Source organism: Numenius arquata, chromosome 7, assembly GCF_964106895.1.
Source record: "Numenius arquata chromosome 7, bNumArq3.hap1.1, whole genome shotgun sequence".
In the NCBI taxonomy this organism is placed as follows: domain Eukaryota; kingdom Metazoa; phylum Chordata; class Aves; order Charadriiformes; family Scolopacidae; genus Numenius; species Numenius arquata.
In genome coordinates this window covers 62,812,958-62,830,917 of record NC_133582.1, presented here as the reverse complement: position 1 = coordinate 62,830,917, position 17,960 = coordinate 62,812,958, and the positions used below count along the sequence as shown (strand labels likewise).

Below are 17,960 nucleotides of genomic sequence, written 5' to 3'. Positions count from 1 at the left end.
TAAAAATACAATTTTATAGTAAACGCCCTGATATATACAAATAATAAAAATCTGTATTTCTGTAAACTCACCCAGGCATGTAGTGCAGTGTCTAGCATAGATGTAACAGCATGTAATACACTATGCCAGATCCCAAGGGGTATTAATAAATTTACACGTGTTGCGGGCAAAACACTCTCAACTTAGGGAGTTTCACTTAAGTTACTGCCAATTAACATTAACATTTAATTACTGATTGGGGTATTGAGAAACCAAGAAGACAAACAACAAAGCAAAAACTCAGGGAAAGGCATTTCTTCCCCTTTCAACTTCAGTCCAACACCTCTCCTTCCCCATTCCTAGCCGCCAGTCCCCTTGTTTTCACCTCTGCTCAGCCCTCCCAGTCCCCTGCAAGGCATGGGGCTGCAGTGGAGGAGGTCGGTCTCAGGCTGTAGGGGTTGATTTTTGCCGCTCCTTGCTCCCGATTCTCTTCTTCTGCTTCTCCACTGCAGCTTCCTTCTGGTTCCCTCTGCCCTGGTGTGGATTCTCCTGCCCACCACAGCTGCTGCTTTTTCTTGAACTTGTCTGATTGCCATCAGCTCCCCTGAACGGTGGAGGTTTGGAGGGCGGTGGGGTGCTCAGGGTGGCTGCGACCAGCCCAGGGTGGCTCATGGCCTCCTGCCACAGGCCACCCCGCAGCCCCCTGCCACTGCACCCTGCCCCATGCACCACCCTCCACAGCTCGGCCGAGTCCGGGCACATGAACAGACTGGCAGCTCTTAGGAAATGGGATGGACTGAGATGACTGAAGTCTTCAATTGCCATGAAACATGGCAAATTATTTGCTGTAAATCTTTATTTGGAAGGGTAAATACTTTAGTCATTGATAAATTGGACAGCGAGGACTAACTAGAACAAATAATGAATTATTAGGAAAATTGATCCTATAGCATGCTATCTGAAATAAAAGTATACTGTTCGAAACAAAGTGGATATAGGTTAAAATGAAGTATGCATTCTTGCACAGCAAAATATATTTTGGCTAGAATTAAAAAGCATTCTAGATTATATAATGAATCTTGTTATCCTTATTTACAACTAAAAGAAGAGCTGCAGTACAGCAGAATGGTCTGCTGCTTCATTCTTTTTCTTTATGTCAATTTGTTTTTACTAATCTGTTGAGATGTCACTTATTTCTGCCTGCCCCCTTGCCTGACACAAAAAGCAGAGAGGACTTGTGGGGTGGTGAAAGAGCCACCCTGCAGACCTCTTTTGGACAGTTAATTGCACTGAACTCTGGTTTTCACGAATCATGCACAAAGTGCAAGAAGTGCAACACTTTGCACCCCCCAGACAGTAATCATTTCTGGTTTATGGTGCTTCACACCAGGTGCTTCCCTTTTTTGGAATGTTAATTGTGTCTGAACATCGCAGGCAGCTTTATACACGAGGAAGGCAATGCAATCAATGACCACTTTAAGCATTTAAATTGACTATTCTTGGGAGGATCAAAGTTGATAAGAAATCTATCACTGGAAGGAACTAATGGGATTTATAAGGAAAGGAATGACCAAACTGGATCAATTTTATATATAGCAGAAGCAGACCCCACCACAAAAGAATAAAATCTATTTAATATGGACATCAAATACCAACTTTGTGCTTTTACAGTAGAGCAGAAAGTTGGGATATCTTTAATAATCACATAATTCTTGCCCTGAGAAGGTGAAAGGCCAGGGCTGGTGTCCTCCCACAGGACGTACAGCTTGGCCATTAACAGGCCCATACACAAACGCATTACGTTATTCAAGCATGTGCAATAACCACTGAGAAAAAAAAGCCGCTTTGCAACTGAATGGTCTTTTACATTACCCTTGTGCCAAGATGACACCAGAAACAATGAAGCATCAGGAAATGTTACATGATTCACGTTTTCTAATGTACATTTCTTGTTCTTGCATTACTTCATGAGTATGAGAATCATGGTGTGACATCATTACAAGCAATGGCAAAAAAGCTAGCAAGACAGTAGGGTTCTTATAAAAAGATAACATTTTCAAAATACTCTTTTTTAGAATACTCTTTTTTTTTTTTTTTTTGATCATTTCACATGTTGTTACCAAGCAGAGAACTTTGGGCAGTTAGTGACCAGTCACGGGACTGACTGCAGCACCCTTTCGGTTTGACGGACTGTCCAACCAGCCGTTGTGACAGCAGGGTGACAGCTCTGCATGGGACTGGAAGACTAACATGGTGAAGAAGGAAATACAATGAACAGCCTGAGGTTGTCACTTGCAATTATTGACCAAAAAAACACCCGAACCAAAACCCAGTTAAAGGATAATTTTGCCTGAAAAAGCCTTGTAGCTGAGAAATGGCAATATCTATTGTTTTGATGAAAGGCTTTGTGTGTTGTATGCCAGGAGACCAGCAATGGAAAACCCAAGGTAAAAAGACACTCTTTCGATGTTTGGGCCATTTTTCAGTAGGCAGGAGGGAACAGGCTGCACTGGTATCCGAAAGGGTTCGTTGCTGCCATAGTCTATGTAGATAACCTTGCCCTCAGCTCTTCCATCCAAAGGAAGCAAAAGATCTTGAACAGCCTGTTCCTTCCAGATATTTCCACTCTGCCAGAGGGAATTCAGTTCCTGTTGTGAAAGGGAACTAAAAAGCTGATCTATTTTTCCTTTGTGAACAAATCTGCCCAGGTCACTGCCTTTCGCCAGGTAGAAAAGAGCCAGAGGGTGCCTGGAAATACGCAGGGTTCCATAGAGCCTGTTGAAAGACTCACTTAAGCGTCTAATAAAGGTTTCCATTTTCCTGGAATCTTCATCTAGTTGTTTTGTGTTTTGGGGCCAGAACAACAAGGAGGCTAGGAAGAAAGGCTCTACACACTGTGAAGTTGGTCCCACTTCCTGTAGAATGCTTAGAAGCAGATTTCTCAGCACCTCAGGAGGATATAAGTTAGTGGATTCAGGTTTAATGCAGTTCAGAACCACATTTGCCAAAATCAAATTTTGTTTGTCTTTCAGAGCTGCTGGTGCATTCTCCTCACACAAAAATGCATACGCTTCTACTATGTCTTCTATTTCTCTGTCAGCGTTCTGGCGATTCCTGTGGAGGTACTCCAGAATGCCAGAAAAGGAGCCTGCTTTGGAAGCCTCCACAGTGTCCCTGTATGCTTCCGCATACTGGGGTCTGTTACACTTTGAGACCTGTTTACGTTTCAGCTGGTCAAAACTGAAATCACAAAATATTTCTGTGTATTTGGTGAAATGTTCTTGAACCTTCTCGTACAATTTTGCCTCTACAATTTCCTTTTCATTGGTGTGTGTTTTGAAAAACACAAAGTAGTCTTCAAAAAAGTCAAATGCCTTTTTCAACCGTGATCGCAAACTACATAAGAAGTCGGAGTGATGTTTAAGAACCATGAGCATTTCACTCTCTGTGCTGGGGTTATCGACATTCAAGCCACCATTTCCTGATAGATACTTTTTCAAATTTTTTCTGCACTGTGAGTCTTTTTTGCTGAAAAATGGAACATGCCAAAGGACATCAATAACATAAAGACCAGTTTCTATCTCTCCCCAATAACCAGCAGTATTGTACATCTGAAACTTCCTTTTAAGCTTTTTATGCTGCAAAGATTGTTCACTGTCTGCATTTTCAGCTTGCCGCTGGCATTCTATGAAAGCCCGTGAAGCATCCTCCGCAAGCTCTAGCAAGTATTTCAGCTCCTCGGCTGTCAGGACTGCTGTCTTGGCTTTGCAGTCTACATGGTGTCTTAGCTTACTTTTAAAGACTTGACCTAGTGTATTGGATATGTATGAATTGTGTGGTGCTCTCTGTTTGGCTTCTTTGGCCCAGTATAATGCAGAGTCAAAATTCCTTTCTTTAATGTAGAAGTATCTTGCTAAGGCCTGGCAAATGTAACTGTTGTGCTCAAATCTAGCGGATGCTTGTTTTAACACGGATTCCACGTTACCGCCCTTCTCTTCCCTATGAATGGCTTCAATTAAGGGGGAAAACAAAGTGTCTGAGTCATCGCCATGTTCCTTGCGCTGTCTAGTAATCAGCAGGGCTTGTATATCACGAAGAAGTTTGTCGTGCTTTAGCAAAGTCTTATAAAATAAATCTTCTTTCAATAAGCGCATTGTAATTTCACTTTGAGGCAAGTCATAGGTTAGTTTCAATTCTGTTAGGCAGTGAGATGCTATCAATGGGTGAATGATACGAAGACCTTTGTATCTCGTGTATTCATGCACCTCATCATATATTAGAATATTGGAACAAATTCCCATCTTTTCTATCAATTTGTCTTTACTGCAGCCGATCTCTCGAGGATTAATTCCTAAGAATTCTTCACATAGTGATACTGAAACTGTAGATGTTCTTACATATGAGTTTAACAGTGTTAGATAGCAAACAAGTTGTGCTGGTTTAGAGGCAGTATTCAACTTACACAAGGTGTTTTTTACCACGTTTTCTATATACTGTGGATCAAAGTTTTTCTTCATAATCATAAATGAATAGAAATTGTCAGGATTTGGATACACCTTTTCAATATATTTTAGTTTCCGATCAAAGGCCCTTTGCTCTTTTTCAGAAAGCATATGTTTTAAAGAAGTACTGTTCAGTAAATTGATTGTTGAACTTTCATCAGGATTCTGAGATCTCATACAGTTTAGAATGATGACTAAAGGAGTTACGTACCGAATACATTTTTCTGTTATAGCCGTCTGAATTTCTTTCTGCAGAATATTGACATTTTCTTGCTCTTCAAAATCATCCACAAGAAGTAACACTGGTAAATAGCCTGTGTCGTTGTTTGCTCCACAGGTGAGTAAAGTTGTCAGCTGTGTTCCAAAATCACTTGTTTTGTTTTTCAGAACAGCACATCTGAATCGCTTCCGGAGATCCCAAAGGATATGCATAGCTAATGTTGTCCCACCACAGCCTGGGTGGTGGTAAAGGTTGATAATTTTTACAGGTGATTGGTCAGCACTGTCAGATGAAGACACAATTAGTTGTTCAAGCTTTTCATAACTGTCCCTTCTGATAAAATCTGAAGTATACTTTTCAGAAGAAAAATAGAAATTCCACCATGATACTTTACCACCTCGATAAAAAACTTCTTCCCGCTCTTTAAGGAAATTTTTAAATTTATCTTCATCCTTCTCTATTCCAGTGTCTTTGCATTCATTTTCACAAAGTATTTCCAATGCTGCCATGGAGGCTTCTTCCTTCTTTAGAAGAACGGTAGAATGACCAACAGAGGGCAGAAGTCTTTTAGAAGACCGTGTCTTTGATTTTAATGTCATGATGGTACCATTTACCATTTGCAGGGTCATGTTAGATACACATTTGTTTGAAAGTTCTTCCTCACTAACGCCTCTGAGATGCAGAAGATCTTTCCATCGCTGGTACGTACCTGCACCAATGCAAATGCAGACCATGTATTCTAGTCCCTTTAATTCTTGGTAAAATGTCATAAAAGTGTCAGTAAGGGGATCCGCTGAATCTTCCACTGTGGAAAGCAAAAGAAACACTACTAAAAACTTTCCACTCTGCCTTACATCTTTGTGTGAAAGAAATGAAATCATTTTTCTGACACCGGCAGCTCTGTCTCGTTGCCATGAAGTGGGGTCAAGTGGTAGTTTTTTATTGCCTTTGAAGTCTGATCCACCGTTGCAGAAAATCCAGTTGGTCTCCTGATGCAGTTTCAGCTTCGCAGCTTGTTCAGAAACTGGACCCTCCATGTTTTCATAATAATCTGGGAAGTAAAGTTTGGCATTTTGACTTTTGTTGTAAGTCTCTAACACACCATTCGTTTCTGATTCAAAATTGAAGTCAAGCACAGCAAACCATTTTATTTCCTGTAAAAAGTCTAGGTGCGAAGTTTGACTTGGGTGGCACTTGTTTGTCACCAAAATGTAGTAGTCATAGTAGGAGCTATCCAGTGAGTCCCTGTTACCCGTGAGCAGACTAACTAGCTTTAGTCCTTCTTCCATTGACTTCTTTTGCTTTAAGTGATATTCTTCCTCTGCTCTTTTACGAGAATATGCTAAGGATGTCAAGGTACCTTTAAAACTTTCAAATTCTTTTGAATTGTAAATATTTTTGGAACTAGCTCCATCCCGGATGAAGACAGCTTTTCCCCAACTCTTAGTCTTAAAGTCATATCTCTTGGTAGAGAAATAGTTTGTATCACAGATGTAGTGTTGGGGAATCACATCTATTTCAATGACAAACAGATGTGATGGAGTTCCGTTTTGTAATAGTACTTCCACAAATCTAGGTTCTCTAATGCAAGCTTTTGCAATGCTGATGTATTGCCCATGAAAGTACTTTCCAATCCATGTATTTAAATGGTTAATGTATGCTTCTTTCTTGGTAACTTTTATTCCTTCAATTTCCCCATGTGGATTGTCACGTACTCCAAAATGAATAGTGCCATTTGTGCGGGAGTTCATGCAGGCTGCAGCAAATTTAAAGACTTCGTTGCTGAATTTCATCATGATATCCTCTTCTGCTGCCTTCTCTGTGTTGGTAAGTAATTTGAATTCATGCGCTGGATCAATGAGGTTAAGTGGCCCTGTTTCAGGGACATTGAGTATATTATACTGTATGTATCGAGTACCATCACTGAAATTATCAAATGGATATGGCATGCACATATTTCCAGTTGGGTGTTGGCTGCTTGACAGCAGCTTCTCTGATACATTCTCTTTGTCAGCTGACTTCATTGCTTTTTCTTCTTCATTGGGCTCTGTCTTAAAATCCTGGGGTGTACTGGAAGTAAAAGACCCAGATTTCTTCTTGCATACTTTCTTTGCAATTTCTCCATCTTCCCCTTCTCCATCAAGACTCTGTTCAGTGCCTTCTTGATCCACAGCCTGGTTTGAGCCTTTAGCTAGATTGTCATGCTTTTTCAGGAAATACATTACTTGAATAGTGGGCCCAAGAGGTATGCCCATTTGCACAAAATCTGCTTTAGTCATCAGTTTCAAAGCAGAACCAGTCACATCTTGGTTGAACAGGATTTTGGCATATTTCTGGTCAATCTTAACAACTTCAGTTGCCCATTGTTTGACTTCCTCTTTTGTCCACTGTTCCATATGTTGATATGAATGGGATTTCTCATATTTTTCAGTGTTTGCATTGTCCATTCTCTAAGGAAAAAAATCACAAAATTACTAAACAAGTGATATATAACAGCCTATTAACGGAACAACACTTGTTTCCTTGCTATTATCAACTGTTAATGTCTTCGTTAGTGTAATCTGCCACATGAAATACAACAGTTCAATTAGGGGACATCGTGGGAATGTGATGTAAGATCATATATAAGGCATTAGCTACTTAGATTCATTACAGAATGATTTTATTTGAACACTGTTTTTAAACCACTTCCGACATTCTGTGTCAGAATTACACAGAATTCTGTGTGGCTGTGGCTGACATTACACAAAAATTGTGGCTGATATCTATTTGTGGTCATTTGGACACCCATTTGGACACCAATGGGCCATCCAGTAATAAAAAAAAATAAAATCATAAAAATCTTAGAATCACAGAATATCCTGAGTTGGAGGGGACCCATGAGGATCATCAATTGCAACTCCTGACTCCACACAGGACAACCTAAAGGTTAAACCATGTATCTAAGAGCATTGTCCAAACACCTCTTGAACACCAAACACCATGGTTTGGGACCATGACCACTTCCCTGCAGAGCTTGTTCCAGTGCTTGACCACCCTCTCAGTGAAGAACTTTTTCCTTATATCCAATCTGAACTTCCCCTCTCACAGCTCGTGTTCTATCACTGGACACCAGACAGAAGAGATCAGCACCTCCCTCTCTGCTCCCCGTCATGAGGAATTTGTAGACAGCAGTGAGGTCACCTCTCAGTCTCCTCTTTTCTAAGATGAACAAACCCATTATCCTCAGCCACTCCTCATAAGTCATGCCCTCTAGTCCTTTCACCTTCTTTGTTTCCCTCCTTTGGACACATTCTAATATTTATATATATTTTATAAAAACATTTATATTTATATAATATATAATATATAGTGAAGTATAGTGGGACAATCCCTTTTTTGGAGCAGTTAGCTATACTGGGGTATATACGTACCCCAGGTTACGGTTGGCCCTTTTGGCCACCAGGGCATATTGTTGACTCTTACTGTGCTGGCCATCAGCCAAACCCCCCAGACTCCATTCTGCAGGGCTGTGCTCTAGCCTCTTGTCCTCCAATCGACACATATATCCAGGATTTCACTGTCCCAGGTGCAGGATCTGGCATTTGTCCTCAACAAATTTCATATGGTTGGTGACTGCCCAGCAGTCTAATCTATCAAGATCTCTCTGTGAGGCCTCTCAATCAATGGCTCCTCTTAATTTAGTATCATTGGCAGACTTGCTTAGTGTGCACTCAGCTCCTGTGTGCAGGTCATTGGTAAAAGCATTGAAGAGAACCAGCCCTAAAATTGAGCCCTGGTGAACACCACGAGTGACTGGCCACCAGCCAGGTGTTACTCCATTCACTGCCATGCTTTGAGGCCAACCCTCCAGCCAATTGTCACCCGTCATGTTGTCTATATGTCACAAATGGCTCTCACTAAGTTCCCAGTTTGGTGAAGAAGAAAAATGAACTGCACACAGAAATCCAACCTTTTTTTTACCCTTAGGTGGAGTTTGGTACAGAATTTACTTGAGTAACACTGCAAAGAGACATCAGGGTGGAAAGGTACTGCTGTGATGACTTAGCTCTTGCTATTGCAAATGAAAGGAAAATCTTTGCCAAATTACCTTTTCAGTACCTTTTGTGTTCACTAAGGTTTCTCAAATGAAACCAAAGCCAGTAGTTAGCAGCATTTGTGGAGATAAGTGACAGGGTAGAACATCTTACAATCCCCTCGGTCTCAGTTAATGTGGACTTTCTTGCAAAAACTTTAAAGAAATAAAATAATTTCCCTTAATAGCATCTAATTTCACTTTATCCTCTCACTTCCTTTGGGATAATTGTATTCATCCACCTGAAATGCTTACTCTATGAAGTTGCACCCAGCTGCAGTTGTTGCATTAGTGGTAATGGTCTCCTCCAAGCACCTTTTCTTATCTGTAGCTGAGTGTTCCTGAGACAAAACGACTTCTTAGATTTTTTCAATGAAATTTTGCTTTCTGAAAGAACACTTGGTTATCTAAGCCACCCTAGCAACGTGCTTTGCTCTATTATTTGATTTCTTAAACTGTAAACTTTAATAATGAGAAGCAATAATAAAGATTTCTCCTGGCTAGTGCGGGCAAAGGGCTGAGGACCTTTGGCCAAGCTGCCTCCTGCTGCAGCTAATGAACGCGAGACGAGGAGCGGGGCTGCGGGCTACGGCAGCCTGCAGTTGCATTTTCTTTTAACAGACCCTCCCTTTTGCTCACAGAAAAACTAGTTTCTAGCTCTTTAAAATGCCACTATGGTAAATGCATATCGTCAAAAATTGAGGGTGCAGGGGGAAAGAAGCTCCATGTTTCTGTTCCGCGACTGCAGCAGTTACCGTATTCCCCAGCAACTCCACCCAGGGAATCGAAAAGCTGAGAAAAGAAACTGAAACTAAAGCACTTCTGCTCAGAGACAGCGTTCAACCCAGCAGTGGAAAAGGATGATTTTAATTCCCACCAAACTAATACTTTCTAATAGAGGTACAATTTACTCCTAACAGAAAAGCAAACATTTTTATGTACTTAAAACAGTTATGCCGCGTTTCAGTGTTTGGCGCTCCTTAATGAGATGGAGCTCCAGAATAGCATACTTTCGTTTCCTAGACCTCTTGGCAGCATTTCTATGTTTCGTGTTCCTGGCTAGGTAATGATTCTGGCCGACTGAAATGCTCTAAACATGTCCTTTTCCAACATGGAACAACTCTACCGTATTATTTCTGCAGAATAATTTCCTTGAGGACATATTCCTTGGGATTATTTCACTGTAATCTCGTAACAACCACTTTTCACATGCAGACATTTAACAGATTTGGAAGAGTTTATTTTAGTAGATTGTAGATCATCTTCTATGTAAAATTAATGTCTCAAAAAAAAAAAAAAAAGAAAAAAAAGAAAAGGTATGAGACCAAGCCATGAGATCCCCATAAAATATTCCAGCCTAGAAGTAAATATGCATGTACTTACTGTAACTGCTCTGTTCTGCAGGTTTTCTCCTATAGTTGTTCAATACATATATTTTGTTCAAGCAGGAATCCCGACAGCTAAAATTCAGCTGAGCTGCTCTTCTAAAGTATGAGAAAAAAAAACCCCAAATTAGCTTCTAACAGAAGACTTGGGTCTGGGGTCAGAAATAGTAAGGAAAGAGCATTGACAGACATATGATCAGTTGTTCCCAGGGGCAAACACCCATCTCTAGAGGACAGAAATGACAGTGCCTGCTGGAGAATATTTATTATTCCTTACCTTCTCCTTGCATGCCTCTGCTTTACCCTTCCAACGGGGTGTCCCCATGCTGTGGGCTGGGCAGGTCAGAGCTGGGTGTTGCAGAGAAACAGGAGGAAGTACATGGCGGGCGTTTAGGAGGTTCTACTGCTCTCCTCCCCTTTTGCTTTCCCTTTTACCAACCAAGGTTGCTTCTGGTCTGCCTCTTCCTGACTTCCTGTTTGGGAAATCCTTCTTCTCTTAGGAAATGAATGCAAGAATTCTGTTCTAGGATGTCACCATCCAACAATTAATTGGCAATGAATTAAATGATTTTTTCCCAAATCAGGTCTGTTTTGCCCATAATGGTAACTGCTAAGTTATCTCCCTGCCTTTTCTTGACACAGGAGCTTCGGCACCTTACTTTCTCCGCTATTCTGCTAAGGAGGGGGAGTGAGAGGGTGGCTGGGTGGGCATCTGGCAGCCACACAAGGTCAGCTCGCCGCAATCCTTCAGGATGGTATCTGTTCTGAGAACGACTGGGTGAGGTCACCAGGGCACTGCAAGTTTTAGAAAGCAAAGAGCATCTCCAGCCACCACAGAGCCAGCTGTGGAAAAAGCAGCATCTCTCCCAGTTGTTGATGTTCCAGGTTACCTACCCCCAGGGTGAGGCTGCTGGCTGGGAGGCTGTGCCGACCACAGAGCCTCATATTAACCACATCATTGCTGGCGTGAGCCAGATCGACATCTGGCTGGCTGTGTTTCCTCAGGTGTCATTACCACTAACCAGCTTCAGTGCTCCCAGTCCTGGGAGACAGGCTCCTCCTTAGCTGCTCTACTCTCTGTGCTTTTCCCGTTGAAATGAGAAATCGCTCTTCATATCCAGTGTGATCTGTGGATCAGACTGCCAGCAGTTCTCAGTATTCCAGTTATAAGAGCTTCCAGAGTTATCTTGGTTCCTGCTATCTCCTCAAATTTCTTTTTATTTGTCAAATCATTATATGTACAATATTAATCTGCCATTTCAACCTTTACTCTGTCTTATGGCACCTATATTCCGTGATTATTACCTCACTGTATCTCTTACCTATCCCATTGTGCACTAACACTTGAAATAATCCAGCCAGCTCCCTGAGCTCTTCTCATTAGCGAAAAAAAAAATGTTTGCAAGGTCTTTTACAAAACTTGTTTCTTCTTCTTTTTTTTTTTTTTTTTTTTTTTTTTGTAAATATAAAAAATCAGCTCTTATCTTTACTCTGTTCTTTAAGTTACTACTCACCCATTTCTTACGTTGTTTCTCCTTGCTGGCCTACTGGTACCTACTGATCTTTGTCTGTTCCAGCATCTGCTCTGTTTTTCAGGTGTGGAAGTCACACAGAGGCCTTCAGAGCTTTTGCTTTTCAGAGGCAAATGACTTCTGTGTCTACTCTGGCAATACCTCTCAACTTTTCTTTCGAAGGACTTGCTAGTCACATAGGCCTGTACTTTCCTGGTGCTGCTGTGACTGGCCACCTCTCTCACCATTTCCTCTCTGTGCCCATCGTCCTACCTTCAGTTCTTTCTCAACACTTCCTGCAGGTCACTCTCCTTCCTTCTAGGGTTGTGCTTCTTGAGGCTTCTCTTTAAAGAAAGGAAAGGAAAAGGAAATGACAAATGCCCAAATCCCATAAATTCCTATACAGTGATCACTGCACTGTAGTCTCCGTGTTTCGTGCCTGCTGCCACTGGCCCCCAGGAAGGTACGTTCCCTGGCGTTTACTGAGAATAGGGACAGGTGATTGCACCGCAAACGATCATTTCCCCTGGGGATGAGTCCTGCAAGCACTGCAATGCTAACAGGAACCGGTCCAGAGACAGCAGGACCTGCTGGTCGTTTGGGAGGCGGAGGCAGGCTGGCATAGGTCATATCCCCACGTTCTTGGTTTATCAGGCAGCAGAGCTGACGTTCAGACTGGGGCTCACAGCAGCCCTGCTCGGTTGTGCACTCTGATGGGCTCACAGCCCGAGGGAACCTCCGAGGCAGGAGCCTGAATCTACAGGAGCCTGTGATCGTGGTGCTCCTGTAAACAGCAGCTGGAGCCCTGTGATTGTCACAGGCCGGTTATCTGTTGAGCCTCTCGCTGGCTGTTAGTTTCATTTTCCGGTGTTGCTGGCTGGTTCCCTGGCGTGGTACCGTGTTTCCCTGAGCGGTGTTGTATGGGCCACGCTGCCCAGGTGGCCAAGAAGGCCATGGCATCCTGGCCCGTATCAGGAACAGTGTGGCCAGCAGGAGCAGGGCAGTGATGGTGCCTCTGTCCTGGGCACTGGTGAGGCCTCACCTCGAGGGCTGTGTTCAGTTCTGGGCCCCTCACTACAGGAAGGACATTGAGCTGCTGGAGCGTGTCCAGAGGAGAGCCACCAAGCTGGTGAGGGGTCTGGAGAACAAAAGTCATACGAGGAGAGGCTGAGGGAACTGGGCATGTTTAGTTTGGAGAAGAGGAGGCTGAGGGGAGACCTCATTGCCCTCTACAACTACCTGGAAGGAGGGTGTAGAGAGGTGGGTGTTGGCCTCTTCTCCCAAGGGAATAACGACAGGACCAGAGGAAATGGTCTGAAGTTGGGGCAGGGGAGGTTTAGATTAGATATTGGGAAGAATGACTTCACTGAGAGAGTGGTCAGGCACTGGAACAGCCTGCCCAGGGAGGTGGTGGAGTCACCATCCCTGGAGGTGTTTAAGAAACATGTGGACGTGGCACTTCAGGGCATGCTCTAGTGCCCGGGATTGATGGGTTGTGTCTGTTTGTGGGTGGGGTGGGGTTGTGGGTGTCTGTTTTGTGTGGTTTTTGCTTTTGTTTTGGTGGTTTGTTGTTTGGTTTTTTTTTTATTTTTTTTTCATGGTTGGACTCGATGATCTCAAAGGTCCCTTCCAACCAAGAAGATTCTGTGATTCTGTGATGTGACAACCATTCCTTCCCTGCCCCAACGCTTAGCAGATGGCTCTTACCCTGACCTTCCCCAGCAGGTTGCCGTCTCAGAGGGTTTGAAGCAGTATCATCCTTCCCCCAGTTCTGGCCTCTTCTCTTGCACGGCAGGACTGTGTGGTGGGCTGCTCCATGGAGCTGGAGCACTCTGTGTATGTCAGCTCAGTCTGTGGATAGACCAGACCTGGGCAACTTTCTGCGAGGTCGCTTGAGCCCCTCACTAGCCTGGGTTAGACCATATCAGTGGAAGGAGCTGCAAAACCACATACATGTATGGACATCTGCATTTCCGGGCTACCAAAATCTACGCAAACAACAGCTGGAATTGTTATGCATGTTCTTTTGCGTCCTGCAGTGCCAGTTGCAGGATGGGAAGGCTCTAACCGGTAATTGTGAAATGGCTCTGATTGCTCTGAACTTGTCTTGTTCTTTCCCGTTATCTCCCGTAAGGTAACTGGCTGCTGAAGGGGCTTGGGCACTGTGACCCGAGGCACTGCTCTTACCTGGCTGGCTGCCTCCCTTGGAAATGCACACCTCCTGTCCCACCCTCCCCATTTCCCTCTTGGTTTCTGCCTTTTGTTCTAAAATTATACATCCCAGCCCTTATCTGTATTCCTTGAAGTGGGACTCCTAGGTAGATGATATCCTTGACTGATGAAGTCAGAGCTAAGACATTTCCTGAGTACTCTTTTTTTTCTAGGTATGGTTGACCACCGTGGCCCTGTGGCCCTTCCTGTGCTGCAGGGAGATGGGGGTGGGTGCTGAAGCTCAGCAGTGTTTCTCTGAGGATAGGTGCTGCTGTGACTGCAGGCTGTGCAAACCTGAAGGAGCCAGCTGGAGGACAGGCAGCACCGACCCCTGTGGGGCCGGACCCCCAGGTGTGTCACTCGGGCTCCCCCTGTGCTGGTGGGTGGTCAGCACTGAACACCCCTCTCTGAGGTACCTGGGGACTCACAGAACTGGAGGAAGCTGGGCTGCCGGGTGTCTCCAGGGAAGGAACCTGCAGACCTCTCAGAGGACCTGAGCTATTTGATCTGGAATAGACTAGAATAGACTATTTCAGTTGGAAAGGACCTAAAATGATTATCTACTCCAACCGCCTGAGCAATTTGGGGCTGACCAGATTAAAGCGTGTCATTAAGGACATTGTCCAAATGCCTCCTAAACACTGACAGGCTTGGAGCATCCACCGCCTCTCCAGGAAACCCGTTCCAGAGGTTGACCATTGCTCTGTAAGGAGATGCTTCCTCGTGTCCAGTCTGAACCTCCCCTGGCGCAGCTGTGAACCGCTGGTACCCATCCTGTCCCTGGAGTCCCGGGAGAAGGGCTCGGCACCTCCCTCTCCTCGGGGAGCTGCAGAGAGCCGGGAGGTGGCCCCTCAGCCTCCTGCTCTCCAGACGGGACAAGCGCAGAGTCCTCAGCCACTCCTCACAGGCCATTCCTTCCAGCACTTCCACCACCTCGCTTGGCCCCCTAGATAGATATTCAGTAGGTCTTTCCTTTTTCTTGGCTTATTAGAGACGGAGAAAAAGCGATCGCAGCCCCTTTTATTAGAAGAAGTTTTTCTGCATAGTAAGGACTTATTTCATCTTTCTTGGTATATTTTCCCACCAAGATAAAACAATTTTTTAGGCCTTTTCTCAACTTTTTTTTCTCACTGAAGTTGTTTCTCACAGCCTTTCCTCATTTGGCTGTATCTTTCAGACACACTTGAAAGGAATTTCAAATGGAATCCAGTTTTGTGCCTGTGCCAGCCTGCTGCCTACAGCAGTGATCTGGAATAGTTGAGTGTAATTGGAATGTTCTGTGCTTTTAGATACAGTTTGTGGCTGGGACGAAGCCTGACAGGCTTAGAGGACTTGGAAAGGTCTAGAAAGCCAAGTTTTTAATTTAATATGATTTGATAAGCATAAAAAATCAGCAAGGTAAAGTTAAAGAGGGAAGCGTAACTCTAAGGAAAACACATGAATGACGTCCAACACAATTCTGGGTTTCTCCCGGGTAAGCTTTTGTTTTGACTTTGCAAAACAACCTTATCCATTTACTATTCAGATGGAAAAAAAGTTAAATAATATGACAGTACTTTTTATAACTACAGGAAATACAAAAGATGCACATTGCTGAAAATCTCGGTGTTGACATTAGACAGTACTTTTCTGCTGCAGAACGTGTTGGGTTTTGGTGGGGGTATGCTGTTGGACGCAGGTGCCCTGCCCTCCTCTGGCTGCATGAGATGTGTCCGAGTTCCGAGACCCAGTGACCAGCAGCTCCGCACTTTGCCCTGGGATGCGGCACGTCGCCTGCGGAGACACGGGCGTGTTGTCTTTTTAGGTGGAGCAGGATTTCCAACACAGTGGTATTTGCGTTGCATGTTTAACCCAACTGCGATGCAAATTTATACTCGAACGGACTCCTTAGATGTCTAATCTTTTGTTTGTCTTCTACGCTCTTTGTCTATTGTTTATTTACCACAGATTCTAATCAAGAAATGATCCTTTGCTTTTTTTCCTCATTATTTTAACGACAGAGCACAACTGTCACTTTCCATCCCAAGGCTGCATCAGTTTCCTTGTTTACGATGTGATCCCTTTATATTTGGCTGGGAAGCGTTTGGAAACTTTTGCCGGAGTTCTGCTGCTCTCTAGGAAAGCATGCGGGCTCCACAGAAAGGCACTGAGGGAGCGGGGCTTCTCCTCCGTCAGAGCTGGGCTCGTCTCCTGTACTCGGGAGTCTCTAGGAAGAACTACTTGTTGAGCAAACACGTCTGTACAGACTGACACGGACTGTGCAATCGTCAGCCAGGGATAAAGGCTGGATCCTGCCGTTCGGAGATGCCTGTGAACAACATTCTGCAGTTCTTCCCGTGCGAGTAGAGAATACGCTCAAGCGCACAGCATGACTTACTGTTCAAGGGCATTCTAATACGATGGCGTTAAAAAACGTTATCTTTGCTTGGCTGCAATAATGTTCTCAACACAGCCATCTAGCTACCTAGCAGGTGGCCGCTATAAATGAGGAAGCCTCTTGTGGGAAGCAGGATTGAGGAATCGGTCCCATTCAAATGGACGAGTCAGTTGGGACGTGCTCAATTCACCTCTGTCAGAAAAAGTTAGTATTCGCTCGTATTAGCTCCGTTCCCTTTCTCCTTCTCCCCGCCCCAAGCACAGCCACCCAGAACCTCCTGCCATCTCCTGTGGGAAGCCGTGTCCCGGCTCCCGACAGACTGTGACGCAGATGCAGCGGCGGCAGAGCTGCCTGCTGATCCTCTGCCGCCGGTGCTCACAGCAGCAAGGCTGGGGATCAGCCACTCCATGCCCATCAAAGCAGGGCGTTGGGAAGATCTCGTTCTCTACCTGTTATACCAATTCACCTTTATAATATAAAATCGTGTTAACTTTCTTTACAATATATATATAGTTTACATTGTATACTGAATAGCCATGCTTATGCAAGCCAACTGAAGGACCTCAGCTCATCGTAAGTGGGAGAAGAACAGCCGAGCCCCCGAGATAAGGACTTTGCTTCTCGGCATCTTAAAAGCTGTTCATGAAGGATAAAAAATACCCCTGGACAACCAGGAGAACGCCAGCCTCCTAATCCCTCTAACACAGCTTTGAACCTTCCCCCTGTCTGTCACCACAGATGGGTAACTCCCCAGCATCTCCGGGCAGCCAGTTCCAGTGTGCCACCACCTTGGCAGTAAAAAAGATTTTGCTGATATTTATACAGGATTTGTTTGTGCCCGTTGCCTCTTGTCCCGCCACTGGGCACCTCCAGAGAGAGCCTGGCTCTCTCTCCTTTGCACCCCTTTTCAGGTATTTATAAACACTGATAAGACCCTCCTGAACCGATTTATTTTTGTTTGCCATGAAAATACTTAGAAGCGTGTCTGCTGCTGACAGGTTTAAATACAGAGGCTCCAGAGGGGGAGAAACAGCTACTTCTGGAAATCCATGGGCATTTTTTGCCCCGTGGCCCTGCAGTGACATCACCTGTGGTAAGCTGGAAGGGTGTGGGGCGCCGCTCGCTTCAGAGCCACGGAAAGAGCCACTCCAGCGGGAAGGGGAGGAGGAGAGAGGGCAAAACCCCAGACTTTGCACATCCCAAAGGGCTGTCCCGATTGGAAACACACAAATGAAGTCAGCTCGGAATGAAGGCTGGAGAGTTTGTGGGGATGGCCCCTGAGGTGGGCACGCTGCATGCTGGCTCATTGCTCACCCTGATGATTTTCCACACAATTAGCTGTTACTGAAGTATCTTTTTTTTTTTTTCCTGTAGATTATTCTAATTCAATTCCTAATCCCCCTTTTCCCTGGCTGTGCCTGACTGATGCCATCTAAAAGCTGTGAAAATACTAGTGAATTTTCCTGCAGGACTCAAACCGCTGCTGACAGACCTTTGTGAAAGAGGATTCCTCTGTTTGTGAAGGGACCCGGCCCCCCCGGCTGGGGAGACAGGGTGAGACGGGCTTCGTTTGCACTGGAGAAATGACTGGAACATATGAATAGCCTGGGCATCCTGCAGCTTGCAGAAATGACTCCAGTGTTACTTGCTCTTCGAGTCAATGAGAAACAGGCTCTTGGGCAGCACGTAGAAAACCAGTT

The 17,960-nt window shown here is 44.4% G+C and overlaps 1 protein-coding gene across 1 annotated transcript; it reads right to left on the bottom strand.

The window, feature by feature from the left end:
* Positions 1–2,363: 2,363 nt before the first annotated feature.
* LOC141466824 (sterile alpha motif domain-containing protein 9-like) lies at positions 2,364–8,828 on the bottom strand. The gene is made up of 2 exons (XM_074150923.1): positions 8,803–8,828; positions 2,364–7,149 (listed from the first exon to the last, which is right to left on the bottom strand). The coding sequence occupies exon 2, from the start codon at positions 7,146–7,148 to the stop codon at positions 2,364–2,366; it is 4,785 nt and encodes a 1,594-aa protein (XP_074007024.1). The 5' UTR covers position 7,149; positions 8,803–8,828.
* Between the last annotated feature and the right edge of the window lie 9,132 nt (positions 8,829–17,960).